At 46.3% G+C, this 14,448-nt stretch overlaps 3 protein-coding genes across 7 annotated transcripts; 1 reads left to right on the forward strand and 2 right to left on the reverse strand.

Moving 5' to 3' along the window:
- The first annotated feature begins 61 nt into the window (after positions 1-61).
- NIP7 (nucleolar pre-rRNA processing protein NIP7) lies at positions 62-2,665 on the forward strand. The gene is made up of 5 exons (XM_069739078.1): positions 62-152; positions 1,257-1,343; positions 1,540-1,678; positions 1,778-1,918; positions 2,402-2,665. The coding sequence occupies exons 1-5, from the start codon at positions 97-99 to the stop codon at positions 2,519-2,521; spliced, it is 543 nt and encodes a 180-aa protein (XP_069595179.1). The 5' UTR covers positions 62-96; the 3' UTR covers positions 2,522-2,665.
- Positions 2,666-2,734: 69 nt separating this feature from the next.
- Positions 2,735-5,952, reverse strand: TMED6 (transmembrane p24 trafficking protein 6). The gene is made up of 4 exons (XM_069739076.1): positions 5,715-5,952; positions 4,988-5,114; positions 4,451-4,599; positions 2,735-3,440 (listed from the first exon to the last, which is right to left on the reverse strand). The coding sequence occupies exons 1-4, from the start codon at positions 5,913-5,915 to the stop codon at positions 3,207-3,209; spliced, it is 711 nt and encodes a 236-aa protein (XP_069595177.1). The 5' UTR covers positions 5,916-5,952; the 3' UTR covers positions 2,735-3,206.
- A 149-nt stretch (positions 5,953-6,101) lies between these two features.
- TERF2 (telomeric repeat binding factor 2) lies at positions 6,102-14,325 on the reverse strand. 5 transcript variants are annotated; one of them, XM_069739072.1, is made up of 10 exons: positions 14,130-14,325; positions 13,171-13,266; positions 12,876-13,000; positions 12,193-12,279; positions 11,906-12,049; positions 11,618-11,793; positions 10,641-11,315; positions 9,604-9,689; positions 9,228-9,265; positions 6,102-7,687 (listed from the first exon to the last, which is right to left on the reverse strand). In XM_069739072.1, exons 1-10 carry the CDS (start codon positions 14,275-14,277, stop codon positions 7,529-7,531), a joined length of 1,734 nt encoding a protein of 577 aa, XP_069595173.1. In that variant the 5' UTR covers positions 14,278-14,325; the 3' UTR covers positions 6,102-7,528. The 5 variants fall into 5 exon arrangements, with proteins under 5 accessions (XP_069595173.1, XP_069595174.1, XP_069595172.1 ...); XM_069739073.1 differs by having other exon boundaries at positions 10,641-11,120; positions 11,906-12,052; XM_069739071.1 differs by having other exon boundaries at positions 11,906-12,052; positions 14,130-14,324.
- Between the last annotated feature and the right edge of the window lie 123 nt (positions 14,326-14,448).

Genomic DNA, 14,448 nt, shown 5'->3' on the forward strand with positions numbered 1-14,448 from the left:
TGAAATTAGTCTATAAACTTTATTGAAAATGAACAGTCCTTTCCCAGAGTGCATTGCGAGACTTCTCAGTATCCGCCTGGGTCACACGTGGGAAAGATGAGGCCGCTGACTGACGAGGAGACCAAGACCATGTTCGAGAAGCTCTCCAAATAGTGAGTGCAGGGTTACACGGCGCTGCACAGGGGTGTCAGTGAACAGAAACGGTTTGTGGCTTGTTTCCATTCTGTGACAGCAAGCAGAGGTTTGGAAAATGAGGAAAAGCAATGGTGGTCATTTCCATTTGATAAAGTGGAGTCACTTTACCATTGGAGGGGTCCGCAGGCTCAGGCTCAACCTTCTCTCATTTGCTCTTTTTTTTTTTTTTTTTTTGTACAAAATTTTTCAGTTTCAAGAATTTTGCAACTTTTCTCTATATTTTCTTTTTTTTTTTTTTAAAGCAAAAAATTTCAAAATTTTACACACAAAGAAAGTTTCAGTCTCACCTAAAAATGACTGCGGGGAAGGAGGGTCTGGATCACTACATCTGGGCAAACATTTACCTTTTTTTTATTTTTGTATTATTATTTTTAAAGTCTCTCTTGATGGGAACAAATATCTCGAAAACAAAAACCGAGACCACAATGTCAACTGTAAAAAAAAAAATTAAATAAAAATAGACTTAAAAAAGGTGCAATATTAAAGGCGTTTGGTAGAGATTAACACCTAGAGGAAGAAAAGGCGCAAATATAATAATGGATCAGAGCTATCGTCTAGGGGACTGGAGGAGAGAGTGGAGCTCTGTGAAGTTTCCAGCCGTCCCGTAGACAATGAATGGAGCGGAGGTGGAGGTTTTGCACCTCTATTTTATTCACGGCTGGGGGGGGCCTGTTCTTTGAATTGCTGGTTGGAACTCTTGTTATCGGCATGTTATCCCCCACCCTTTAGACTGTGAAGCGCTGCGGAATATGTTGGCGCTATATAAATAAAGATTATTATTATTATAGGGGATAACTTATTTTTTAAATAATTTTTTAAAGTTGCTGCTGTTCCTTGCAGGGTGGGTAGCTGAAAAAGACTGAATGGCAGCAGCTCCTGTAGTCCCTTTGATTTTGGGGGAGACTCCCAGAGGTCATATTGTAATGATGTAATTATTCCTTAGATATAAAGCCCTTTTCTCTGAGCGGTCACATAAGTTATCAATGGGATGATAGTGGTTGTAGTAGTGATGGTCTTGATATCTTTGTGGAATCATCCTCATTTTCTTCCTTGATCCTTAGCATTGGAGAAAATATCAAGCTTCTCGTGGACCGACCTGATGGGACGTACTGCTTCCGGCTGCACAATGACCGCGTGTATTATGTAAGGTGAGGCAACGCAAACTTCGACTTTAAGGGGTTGTTCTAGGCCGCAGTGGTCTGTTATGGGGGAGGTCTTGTCACATTACAGGATTAGCCACCACAATGGGATGTGTCATCTGCAGCCATTACTATGAGAGGAGCTGTGAACACAAAACGGGACAACTTGTAAAGTTCCATTCATTTTTTTTTTTTTTCCCCCCAGTGAGAGAATGCTGAAACTGGCCACAAATGTCGCCCGAGATAAACTTGTGTCTCTTGGAACCTGTTTTGGAAAGTTCACCAAGACTCAGAAGTTTCGTCTTCACATTACGGCTCTGGATTACCTGGCGCCGTATGCAAAGGTGATTAGAAAATCTATTGATCTGCTATAACAAACGGTGATGAACTCTCATCATCCTGCGCTGCTGCCAGTACCTGACGCCTGTTTCTTTACCTCGTAGTACAAGGTGTGGGTGAAGCCTGGATCCGAACAATCTTTCTTATATGGCAACCACGTTCTAAAATCCGGACTGGGGAGAATAACTGAGAACACCACACAGTACCAGGGGGTGATCGTCTACTCCATGGCCGACGTTCCCTTGGTGAGTATTGCTGCTTCCCGGTCATATTAAACGGGGTGTTCACATCTAATATTGCGATTATCAGATCCCTTGGCCCAAATTCAGACCTCCGTATATAAGGGTCTGTGATAAACGGAACGGCCTTGGGGGTCTCCTGACTCAAACTTTACAGCTTCATAGATACTAATAGGCCTGCCAAGTTCCAGTTAGTCTGTATATTGTGGTCTATACCCGAAATTTAATGTATGTACATCTACTTGCGGCCCTAGGATATATATTCATATTATAATCATTGCAGGTTCTGACCTCTGGGACCCCCACAGTTCTGAGAATGAAGGGCCCCACAACACTAATGTATGATGTGTGAATTAACTATGCTACCCCTTCCTTGTCAGGAATGGTGGGGGTCCCAACACTAGGGAAAAAAAAGATCTGTTTTGTTAATTTACTCCCAGCTTTGTTTTATATCAGCCCGGCTCATTCTCTATTTCCGTTCCCTTGCAGGGTTTTGGTGTAGCCGCAAAGTCCACCCAAGAATGTAGGAAACTGGACCCCATGCAGATTGTCGTTTTCCACCAAGCCGACGTCGGGGAATACATCAGACATGAGGACACTTTGACCTAAATCACAGAACTGGAGAAAGACTTTACATGCCTCCTATAATCTACCAGACTGGGGAGAATGTTATGTACAGGACTGACCACCCCATTGTGTACCTGGATCTAAAACCTTTAATCACCATCCTATTAAACAGACTGTATCAAAAGATTGGGCGAAGTCAAGTTGATTTTATTTTTTTTTTTTATTGGAGTGAAAAATGAGACAAGACACCAAGAGGATTTTCCACTGTCCATTTATTTTAAGCGCTTTGTTTACAGCCTTTATAGGAAATATCCAACATTCTACCGTTTATATAATATTCCACTTATGGGGTGATTCACACTAACCATGCTTTCTGGTCCGTATAATAGCCAAGCAATGGCTCTCCTGATCCAGACTAACAACTTCCAGACAACGCAAGTTGTGTGCATGCACCGATCAAGCAGGGAGCGCTGGAAGATTTCAGCTCTGCAGCCAACACCATTGTGAATGCATAAAATGTAGATTTTATAAGGGGGCACCCTGAAAATATTTGCTTTTTTTTCCATCTTGCTTATATCAAGGTTTGAGAAGGACAAATTTAGCTACATATAAAACATATATAATGGTTACAAAATTGTCATAAAACCCGAGTTACTGAACCTCGCTCCCTCCATTGATAGTGTGAAGTTTCCTTCCTGAAATGCATCTGTCCGTGTGCAGTACATCCTCAGCAGCGCGGTTTCTGGGTTTCGGTCATTGGTTTAGAGTTGAAAAGACGTTTCAGGAAGTAGAGCTGCAGGACCCCCGAGACCACAATAAGGACACTGGTACCCGCGGACCACCAGTTCACATAGTGATAGTTGGACATCAGCCTGTAGTAATCGGATCCTTTCCTCATGCGAGCAAAGGTATAGTATCTCCACATATGAAGAACGCGAACTTGTACCAGCTGGGCACTTTGCTGGAAGAGGAGGGGAAAAAAAAAGAAAATCTATTATTTTAGCTTTGTGTATTATTTGTGCCAAATCCAGAAGTGAAGGGCGCATTCCTCGGGGGCCGCAAACCGTGCGTGTTTTCAAGATTTCCTTAGCATTGCACAAGGTGCTGGAATCATTCTCTGCAGGTGATTACATTATCACCTGTGCAATGCAAGGAAATCCTGAAGACATGACCTGTTTGCAGCCCTCGAGGAATGCAGTTTGACACCCCTGCAGAAGTGGATCAAGCAAGACTAAGAAGTGTTTCTCCTTTTTATAAGCTTTCCTATTGAATCTACTTTTGGATTTAGCTTCAAATACTGCATTGATCGAACTGAAGGGTCCTGGTGATGCCCCCCACCCCCAGCATGAGATTATGCAACACGATTATAGACATGCTGATGGCCTGTGTTCTGCACGCAATGGCATTTAAAGGGAACCTGTCCCCTCCAGAAAAACTAAATTACTTGTGGATATACTGATAATTTGCAGGTAAATAGCAGCAGCTAGAGGGAGAAAATGACCTTATATCCTCCCTGCAAGCTGCTTACTTGCCGTCATCAGGACGGGACAGAACAAATGGATTGACAGCCTGTTCTGCAAGAAGCCTGGTCTCTTTAGGGTGCACATATCTGCACTGCACAAAACTTTAAGGGCACTCGCTTCTTGTAGAGAGCATCTCTGAAATGCAGCCCATAAAGGCATTACATTTAAAGGGATGATGCCGCACTTTTATTTCTGACTGCTGCTGAGTGAATTAGTTGCCAAGGCAAATGTCTGATGCTCAGTCAGATATAGTGCACCTGTTCTATTCTAAATAGGCAGATATGTAGATGATGCAGCGCCTCGCTGATGAATGCTGAAGTTGCTGCAGAACCTCTTTCTTTGGTGTCGTATTACAGTAACATTAGTGTGCATAGAGTCTAAGACAAATCAATGTCGCAGCCGGGTTATCAGTGTTGCTCCGTGAGCCGGTCTCGATCGCAGGACTCACCTCAATAGTAATCAGGGTGTCATTTAACTTCTGTTTGTCGTCTTGCGAGTGCTCAGGTCCTTGTCCATCATAGAACACCCCGAAATTCAAGTACACCTGCACCGAGCTGAAGCTATTCTTCCAATTATTTATACAGAGCTGATAAAAACCTGAAGAAAGGAAATGGAGGGGATTGGGGTGACGCATTAAAGGCTCCTCTTGCACAAGGATAACACACAAATGTATAGATGTAATAAGGCCCAGGCTCCCGCAGTTCAATATTCCTGTGGGAATCTGGAAAAAAACACTTATAGTAGCTAATTATTATTATTTTTTATATGATTTTGGAAAGTAATTAAACTTTGCAATGAACTTTTATTAGGGGGATTGGTCTTCATTGCATTCCCCTGTTTTTCGCCACATTATTTGCTGCCTTTAGCAGAGGATGAGAAGCCACTTTTTTTTTTTGTACCAGGAATGAAGACAAATCCCCTAATAAAGTGATTTGCAAACTTTCAAAAAGTTTAGTCTTTAATCTAATTTTCTCCATCTTATTACCCGTTTCCTTGGTCTGGAAGTTGATTTGACCACGGACTTCCTTGGAGGACTCGATGAGAAAACCCTGGGGATCGTGGGCTGAGGCAGACACGTGCCTGTCCCGCATGATGCCAGATGTCCATTGAACCTAGAGAAGGTAAAAAAAACAAAAACACTATTCAGAAACAAATGGAACAACCTTCACAATGAATGTAGACCCCATTCAAAGGCTTGTGACGCAGCGACTTCGCCTTATGTAGTAGGAACAGCCTGTTCTCTATAGGCTTCGAATTGCCAGACCGTAATCCTGTTCCAGTAGGGAGTGCTGCTCTGGAGCACGAGCTTCTGCTTTTAAAAATTTTATATATATTACCGCACTGCTTAACGTTTAGGAAACATCCAGCTGTTTGCTCTGGCTAAGGGAAGGGTCACCTTGGTGGAAGTGATAAGGCGCAGCTGAGAACATTTCGGCTGGCAGCAGATGTTAAGGTTTTCGTTGTTGCATCAGCACAAGGGAATAATGTAAAGGAGAAAGTGTCGTGCCATAAATGCAAATGGTCATTCATACAATGGATGGGGGGGGCAATATAGAGGGGAAAAAAAAGCATTGATTGGGGCACTACAAGTGCCAGAAGGATGTGATTGGTTTCAGCTGGAGGATAGAAATTTGCCTGATTATTTTGGATGCACAATGGGTTGTTTTATACAGGTTAGGGGGGGGATTAATGGGACCCGGACCCCCACTTACCTCATATCCAAAGTAGAAATAGCCGCTCTGATGCGCAAAGTGCCAGAAGCATTCGGTACCGGCCGGGCCCACCACAACGGCAAAGTCATAGCGGTCCGCCCCACGGAACAAGGGCTCGGAGCCGGGAGAGCTCAACGGCTCGGACTTCTGCTGCAAACCTGGACACAGGAGGGACAGGAGGAGAACGGCGAGAGCGAGCATGATGTGAGCGGCCCAGGCAGCATCTGAGCGCTGGGGATTAGGTACAGCTCAGCAATCATTAACCCGTCCTGCCCACAGCCCCGATAAGGAGGCTCGGCTCGTACCACGGAGGGTCCAAGCAAAAAAACCTGCATCAATCTTATAAAGGAAAAGCAATAAAAAAACAAAACACAAATGAGCGACTCCTGGAAAATAAACTCTGGACGTTTATTCAGCAACACAAAACTAGAAAATATTACTAGAAAAAAGTGAAAAGATAAAACTTCTGACAACTGGAGGTGAGATTGTCCGGCGGTGACATATTAAAGATCGTGGGCGTCTGACACCCACCACCCTCATCGATCAGCTTTTATCTGCTCCGGTTGTCGCCAGATAAAAACAGTTTTGAACAGAGCGCATGTCCATTCGGTGTGTAATAGCTGCTGCCAGGTGCTGCAGAGCACTTCCTATTCTTTCTGCAGCTGTTCTGCAGCACCTGGCAGAGACCGCTTAGCCGATCCTTTTAAAGTCTTCTCATCCTGTGGCCCATCAGGGCTTGTAACAGCCGATCGTTGGATGTGTCGGATCCCCACCGATCGGCTATTGATGACCTATTTCTAGGCATAGATCATCAATATGGGTGTAGTCAGACCACCCCTTTAAAAGGTTAGGGATATTTCAATCCTTTATTACTTAAATGCATGTATCTAGGCTGAAATAAAAAAATTGCAGCGTTTGTCCTTTATATATGACCTCCGTGTCGCACTGTTTATTGCTGGCTGCAGGATGAGTTAACTAAGAAACTGTTAGTGAGCTCTTCTGGATGAGAGAGTTTAACTCCTTAATCTTCCTCCTTTCAGCTGATTTATGACCATAAAGTCCAGATCAATAATCCTGTGGTCATAAATCAGCTGAAAAGTGCGTCTGTGCACACGTCGGGAGCTTTTTCCATTTACCAGACATTGTTTCGGCCTCTGGTACATAAGCGCTTGTACACTGTGTGTAAAAAAGTGCGCAATACTCTGCCATCCAATACAGAGGACCAGTGGAAAAAGACTTAACATGCAGTATATTTTGGGCTTTATTTAGAGCCGACCCCATGATGGGCACATAACTCCTCACAGTGGGCACAGAGGCAGCGAGTACCTTGTTCTTAAGCCAAGAGCTCCCTGACAGATTCTCAGTTCACTCATTCTGCAGTCAGCAGCCAACCAATTACAAAAATGATTTGCAGCCAAAAATACTTGCATTCAATGTTAAAAAAAAAAATGCCCTTAAAGATGGACATGTCCCTTTAATTCTACAAATCCGAGTCATTGCCCCTGGAGGAGCAGAATGGGGCTGTAGGGCATTATTAGAGGGGGAAGCAGGGTATAACAAAACGTGGTATGGACAGAGCGATGGGGTGACCCCTCAGAGGGTCAGGCTAGAGAGAAGCATGGCTCCGGGGACTCGGAAGGGTCCTTTATCGTCACATGACGTGGCTCTCTAGTGGACGGCGGCTCCGGATGATACAGACGTGTGTCCTGCACACAGTGACCATAGTCTCCCAGAGACGACATATTGCGGATATTTACAGGTGACGGCTCCGAGAGGTGAAGATGGGGCCAAACACGGCCCCCCGGGGTCGGCCATCACACCAGAGACAGCTTCTTCATCGTCCTCCACCGGTCCTTTATCATGATATGCGTGCGCTCCTTGAACGGATAATTATTCAGGATTTTCGTCCATTTGCCTTCACCATATTTTTCCACTCCCAACCGGATCCATTCGGTCTCTTCTGTTGACCATTTCTGCACAAAACGAAAAAAAGAAAAGTCAGCGCCTGCTGGGAGTTGTAGTGCTGCAGGTCGGCGACCCTGCAGTAGAGTATTCAGCTCGCACCACCAGCTGACCCTGGGCGATAAGCAACCCGTAATTTGAGAACGGTCACATTCACATGACAGCCCGGCCAATCAATGACGATCCTGACCGCGTGCACATTGCACACAGTCAGGATTGGCCGTTCTGCGGTTACATGGGGCGAGTGCACAAATTTGGCTCCCTTTAACCCTTCCACCTCCGGGGCCATTTTCCAGTTTTATTTTTCCCCTATTTTATCATTTGATACGCTGGAAAAAAAGATGCGTTGAAATTGCAAAAAAAAAAGTGCAATTTCACAATAGTATTTTTTTTTTGGTTTTTATTGTGCACTATATGGTAACACAGACCGGCCATTATGATTGTCCAGGTCAGTACGAGTTTACAGATACCAAACATGTCTACTTTTTTTTTTTTTTCAAGTCATGAAAACAATTAGGAACTTCGAATAAAAAAAAAAAAAAAAAAAAAAAAAACTCGATGGACCTGAGTCATGTCAGTAAGGAGTTAAAATAAGAACTGTCACTTTAAGTGGCCGTTGGATCACGAATCCCTTTAAGGGCAGTCTCACACGTCAAGATAATTCCGGTACCGGAAAAAAATCGGTACCGGAATTATCAGTGTCCGTGTGCCCCTACGTTTTTGTGGCACACGTGTGCCGCCCATGTGCCCACTGGGTACCACATGCACCGTGCTGGGTACTACACGTACCAGCATCTGGTGCTGAAGCCGCGATTCATATCTTCCCTGCAGCAGCGTTTGCTGTAGAGAAGATATGAATAACTGTGTTTAAAATTAAGATCTATGTGCCCCCCGCCCCCCCACCCCCTGTGCGCCCCCCGCTGTTCTGAAAATACTCACCCGGCTCCCTCGTTGGCTGTCGCTGCTTCCTGTTCTGGCCGCATCTTCTCCTGTATGCGGTCACGTGGGGCCGCTCATTTACAGTAATGAATATGCAGCTCCACCCCTATAGGTTGGCACATAGATCTTTATTTTAAACAGTATTATTCATATCTTCTCTACAGCAAACGCTGCTGCAGGGAAGATATGAATCGCGGCTTCAGCACCAGTGGGGGGGGGACAGCGCTTACTGTAGCGCAGTCTCCTGCACGGCACACGGACTGCACACGGACAACGTCCGTGTGCGGTACGTGCTTTACACGGACCCTTTGACTTTAATGGGTCCGTGTAATCCGTGCGCTCCCACGAACACTGACATGTCTCCGTGTTTGGCACACGGAGACACGGTCCGCAAAAAATCAATGACATCTGAACAGATGCATTGATTTTTATGTGTCTACGTGTGTCAGTGGCTCCGGTACATGAGGAAACTGTCACCTCACGTACCGGAGCCACTGACGTGTGAAACCGGCCTAATTGTTCTATACGCAATCTTCTATCATAAGGGCACACATCATATTTTCTATCCAGCGGCATATCTTAGACATAAGGGCGGCGCGGCGGCCATCTTACCTTCTTTTTAGCAGTGCTGATTGAATAGTTTGTAGATCCTGCAAAATATAAAAATAAAAAAAAAAATTTACCACTGGTGACGGAGGAAATGTTTCCTGTGTAAAGTTTTCTTATTTAAAGGGGTTGTCCACAGGATATACAGTTTACTAAGCTGAGATCGTCTGATCGCTTGTGCCACGCACAGCATTGCAGCCCGGCCGTGACCATTGCTGCACCACCTATAACCAGTGCTGGGCCGGTCAGGCATTGGGTGGGAGGCATTTAACCTAACCACGTCCCAAATCTCCTGCTGGACCCTCGTGAAGTAGAATCCCTCCTTTATTACACAATTCACCAGTAAGGGAAGTACAATAGCGGCAGAGCCGGCGGCACTTACTGCTCCTGAGAAACAGCTCATCCTCGTCGCTCCAGGTTTCCGGCTCATCCGCAGGAGTCGCCCCGTCCGTGGCCGGATTGTCAGCTCTGCGGGGGAGGAACCAAACATGATATCACTGGAGGTCCGGCCTCGAATACTGCACTCATGTAACTGCTGAAACCAAGGGGGATGTCCGGTGATCATATGACGGGTGGGGGTCCCCTTAACACTGCACACGTATGACCGCCGCTCCATCCATTCCCTATAGGGCTGCGCTCCGCTTTTTCCGGCGGCTCCATAGAGAATGAATAGAGTGCGATCCGCTTTGCAACAAAGGTAAAGACCCCCCCGCTCTGCCGGACTGCCACCGATCCGGCGAGCGGTCACAACCCAACATGGGGGCAAGGAGACTAGAGACCCCCGGGGAAAGCACTGGCAGGGGGATACCTGAAAAATGAGGCTATTTTACCATTAGAGTGTTCAATGTGTGGGAACGGGATATTTCGGGGCATAAAATAATTTTGGCAATACCAAAACAGTTACGTATACACATAATAAAATAAATATTATAAAGAATTTTATATTTGTTTTTAATTCAGAACTTTGTTTAAAAGGAACACGACGACGGCAGCAACGCAGAGCAGCGGCTCCATAAACCCGAGGGTCCCGACGTATTGTGCACCTTCATCCATATGTGGGAAGGGATTGAAAAGGGTCGTCCGCATAAGGGGGTACGATCGCTGGGAATGTTGATGTCGGATAAAAAACAGTGGCAGGTTGGATCCATCTATTTCTATGGGGCTGTGGGATAAAGCCCTATAGGGGATGCATGGTGAGCGCACTGCCACTCTGTTACTAATATGTATTTTTGATTTGCAACGACAACAGGCATCGACTTAATGTTCCCTTTGAGCATCCGATAAAATAATAAAATGACATGTTTGGAATATAGGTCATCATGTGACTTTACAGTTTTCTCAGCCTCCATTCAGACTGGTCAGGTTCTCTCTAAAATCAACCCCAGACCTGGCGGGTAATAAGACGCGTGAAGTGCTTACAAGATTTTTCTTTTCTTCCTTGTGATGGGTGAGCTGAACAAGCTCCGGACAGGATCATTGCTGCGCTTGGGCTCCTCCTGGCTGCGCTTGGGCTCCTCCTGGCTGCGCTTGGGCTCCTCCTGGCTGCGCTTGGGCTCCTCCTGGCCGCGCTTGGGCTCCTCCTGGCCGCGCTTGGGCTCCTCCTGGCCGCGCTTGGGCTCCTCCTGGCCGCGCTTGGGCTCCTCCTGGCCGCGCTTGGGCTCCTCCTGGCCGCGCTTGGGCTCCTCCTGGCTGCGCTTGGGCTCCTCCTCGTTGCGCTTCGGCTCCTCCTCGTTGCGCTTCGGCTCCTCCTCCCTGCGCTTCGGCTCCTCCTCGCTGACGGTCTCCACTTTAACTTCCTCCTCTTCGTTTTCCTGCTGACTGTCCTGTTCCGTCACCAACTGGTGGAGAGACACCAAACACCTCCGCTGTGCCATCTCCTGTATGATGGACGCCTCCTCTCTGGGGGAGCAAGCACGGGGGCTCTTATTGGTTTGCCTTTCAGGAGAGACCCTTTGTAGACAGGCGTCTCCCCTACAGAAGTCTGTCTCACAGAGGTGTCTGAATGTTACATCGGGGTTGTCATCTTGACAGAGTAATAAGAACTTAGATCTTATGGCAGACAGGCTGCACGAGGGGCCGCGGTCTACGTCCGACCTGGAGGGACGAGAAGGACATACAGCTCATCAGTCCCCATTCTGTGCCTCACTAGACGGAGAGGACATCAACCAAACCAAGACAAACCTGGCTGCTTTCTTCTGTCCATGCTGCAATACCACGCACCACCTGTACACAAGGGTGGCGCCGTCTAGTATAGAAAGCAGCCATGTTTCTCAACCCCTTTAACTATACAAGAACTCACTGAGAAGAGCTCAACCTTGATCTTAAACCCATTCCTGACAAAATGGCTACATTAGGGGCCCCCGAATACTCCAGGGTTATTCAGTCACTGTACGTACCCAGCTTCCTTTCCTTGGCTGGTGCCTTCATTGCTGTGTGATGCTGCAGTCAGACCATGGGGTGCGGTGGTCTCGTCTTCGGGGGATGTATTTCCCAGGCTCGGCTCACGGTTTGTCTCTGGGTCGGTATCTTCCTCGGACTCTTCCTTCAGTTCTAGAAACTCTTCTTGTGCAAGCTTAAAAAAAAAAAAACAAAAAAAAAAGCACAGTGTGAATGCGGCTTTACGCCATCTCTTGCTGAGCAATTATTCCTCCCGGATCATAGAGTGACGGACCGCCGACACTTACGGTCAGTAGGAAGGAGGGAATTCTCTGGATCTTGCTCTCGAACAGGTCGTAAATCTTTTCTTTGATGGTAGACAAGGAAAAATTTGCGATCAGCGGATGCTTGACGTTCCTCTCCTGGATGATGTGCAGCAGATCCGCCCACAGCTGCTAAAAGAAGACAGACGAAAATCTGCGCAACAGAGATGTGAAAAGTGGCCAATCCCAGGAGCAACACTCAGCTTATATCCATGGCTCCTGACAGATCCCCTCCCCCGAGGATCCGGGTGAAGCGGGCGGCCAGTACTCACTTGTGTATTTCGGCTCTTAGAAATGTACTTCGTCAGGATTTTGTTGGCTTTCTCAAACCGCTGCTTCTGTATACAGGTGACCACGGCCTGGAAAAGAGCAACACATGAGTATCCGATGTGACACAGGACGGGCGGCCATACTCTGCGAGCACCGAGTCCGCAGCCGCGTCTTTAGGGGCCACTTACTTACCAGCTCCTAAAAACTAGCAGGGGGACGGTGCTGTAAGAAGTAGAGGACAGAAGCGGTTTATAAATGCTTCTGTCTTCTAAGGGCTCGTGCACGGGACCGATCTTCTCCAACGAGTGGTGTCTGTGGTTTTCATAGACTGCACTCGTACCTATGATATTCTACAGAGCTGCGGACATGTCAGATTTTTTCCCAGGTTGATTAATCAGCAGAAAAAAAAATTGGAGACCATGTTTGATTTTGATCTGAGTGTCAGATCAAAATTGACAATGCAAGTCTATGGGTCAGTGAAAAAAATAAATAAAAAAAAATAATAATTGGGACAGGAGTGCGCCGGACAGGACTGCGCGGGACAGGACTACGCCGGACAGGACTGCGGCCAGACAGGACTACGCCGGACAGGTGATAAAGAGGTTGTCCAAAGAAAACAAGTTAAGTCACTATAAGACTATTTGTTTTGCACACTCCCCCCAAAAAAATAAAAAATACCCCTTACCGCCTCTTTCAGCATTTGCTTGTTGGCATTGATGAGATCCGCAGGGAACGACTTCTTCATCGTGTCCATGACTCTGACAGCTGATTCCAGCGGCGTGTAGCTCTCGTCTTCATCAAACGTACAGTCTGAGGATACAGGAAGAATCATTGGCTTATAGCGATCCTCACCAGGACGTACCGGGTCGGTGCCAAATCCCTCCTGCGCAGTTCCCAGGGGCGGCGAGCGGATCACCAGAAAAGTGCTGGACAAGGAACAATGACCCTGAAAGGTGAGGAGCAAGGGCCGCATTACTTACCGAGATCGTCCCCTTCTTCCACGCAGGAGAAGAGCTGCATGATGCGCAGAAGTTGTGTGTTCTCCTTCGCACTTTTTAAACGTCGCTGGATTAAAACTATTTTGAAAAAAAAAAATGGGATGAAATAAGAGACAGAAGCGCGACCGACGACATTTATGTGATTCGCTATTTTAAAGCTGAATGATTGTTAGCCCCAACTACATGTATTTAAGTAAGAAAAACAAAAATGGCCCCAAAAGGAACCACCCCTTTAATTATGGGGGATGGAAAAAAAGGCATTATGGGAAATCCCGAGCGCTATCGGAGCACTTTAGCCCCTTAGATGCCACAGTCAAATGAAACCGCAGCATTTAAGGGGGATAGAAATGGAGGAAAGTGTCTCTTCTGACAGGGGGGCCAATGGCGTTATCATTATGGCCCCTGGATTAATTGAAGACCACCTGGATCTGCCTTATTTTTACACCTAAGATTGGTAATTTTACAAGACAGTGCGAAATTACAGATAACAAAAACAATGTATTTTTTAAATAACATTCTTTTGACGCCTCTCACCATCTGTTCCAAGAACGCAAAAATAATAATACTTAAAAAAAAAAAGTAAAATAATCTTGTAATAGTGCGCCACCTGCTGGCGACTTTCAGTAAATAAATAACATCCTGTAATAGTGCGCCACCTGCTGGCGACTTTCAGCAAATAAATAACATCCTGTAATAGTGCGCCACCTGCTGGCGACTTTCAGTAAATAAATAACATCCTGTAATAGTGCGCCACCTGCTGGCGACTTTCAGCAAATAAATAACATCCTGTAATGGTGCGCCACCTGCTGGCGACTTTCAGTAAATAAATAACATCCTGTAATAGTGCGCCACCTGCTGGCGACTTTCAGTAAATAAATAACATCCTGCAATAGTGCGCCACCTGCTGGGGCCTTCGAGTGTAGCAGTTACCCGCTCCTTACGCGACACGATGTCCCGGATCTGTGCGAAGTCCTCCTTACGGCAGTTTTTGAAGGCGTCCACGTACAGATGGAAAAAGTATTCCAACACCCACTGGTTTACCAGAGGCTCCAGTCTTAGCAGGTTGCAGTCCTCGGTGCCCAACTCCATCCTGCACCCTATTAGTAAAAAAATAAGTAATTCTGCCGCGAAATGGCCCCACTTCCGGTGATGCTGTCATGTGACTTGGATGTTGACGTCGGCCATGATGGGAAGGGCGGAAGTTGTGATTTTTATTATTATTATTTTCGCTTTTTTACGTGTAAAAATGTGCACATAATG

Source organism: Ranitomeya imitator, chromosome 9 (genome assembly GCF_032444005.1).
Source record: "Ranitomeya imitator isolate aRanImi1 chromosome 9, aRanImi1.pri, whole genome shotgun sequence".
NCBI lineage: Eukaryota > Metazoa > Chordata > Amphibia > Anura > Dendrobatidae > Ranitomeya > Ranitomeya imitator.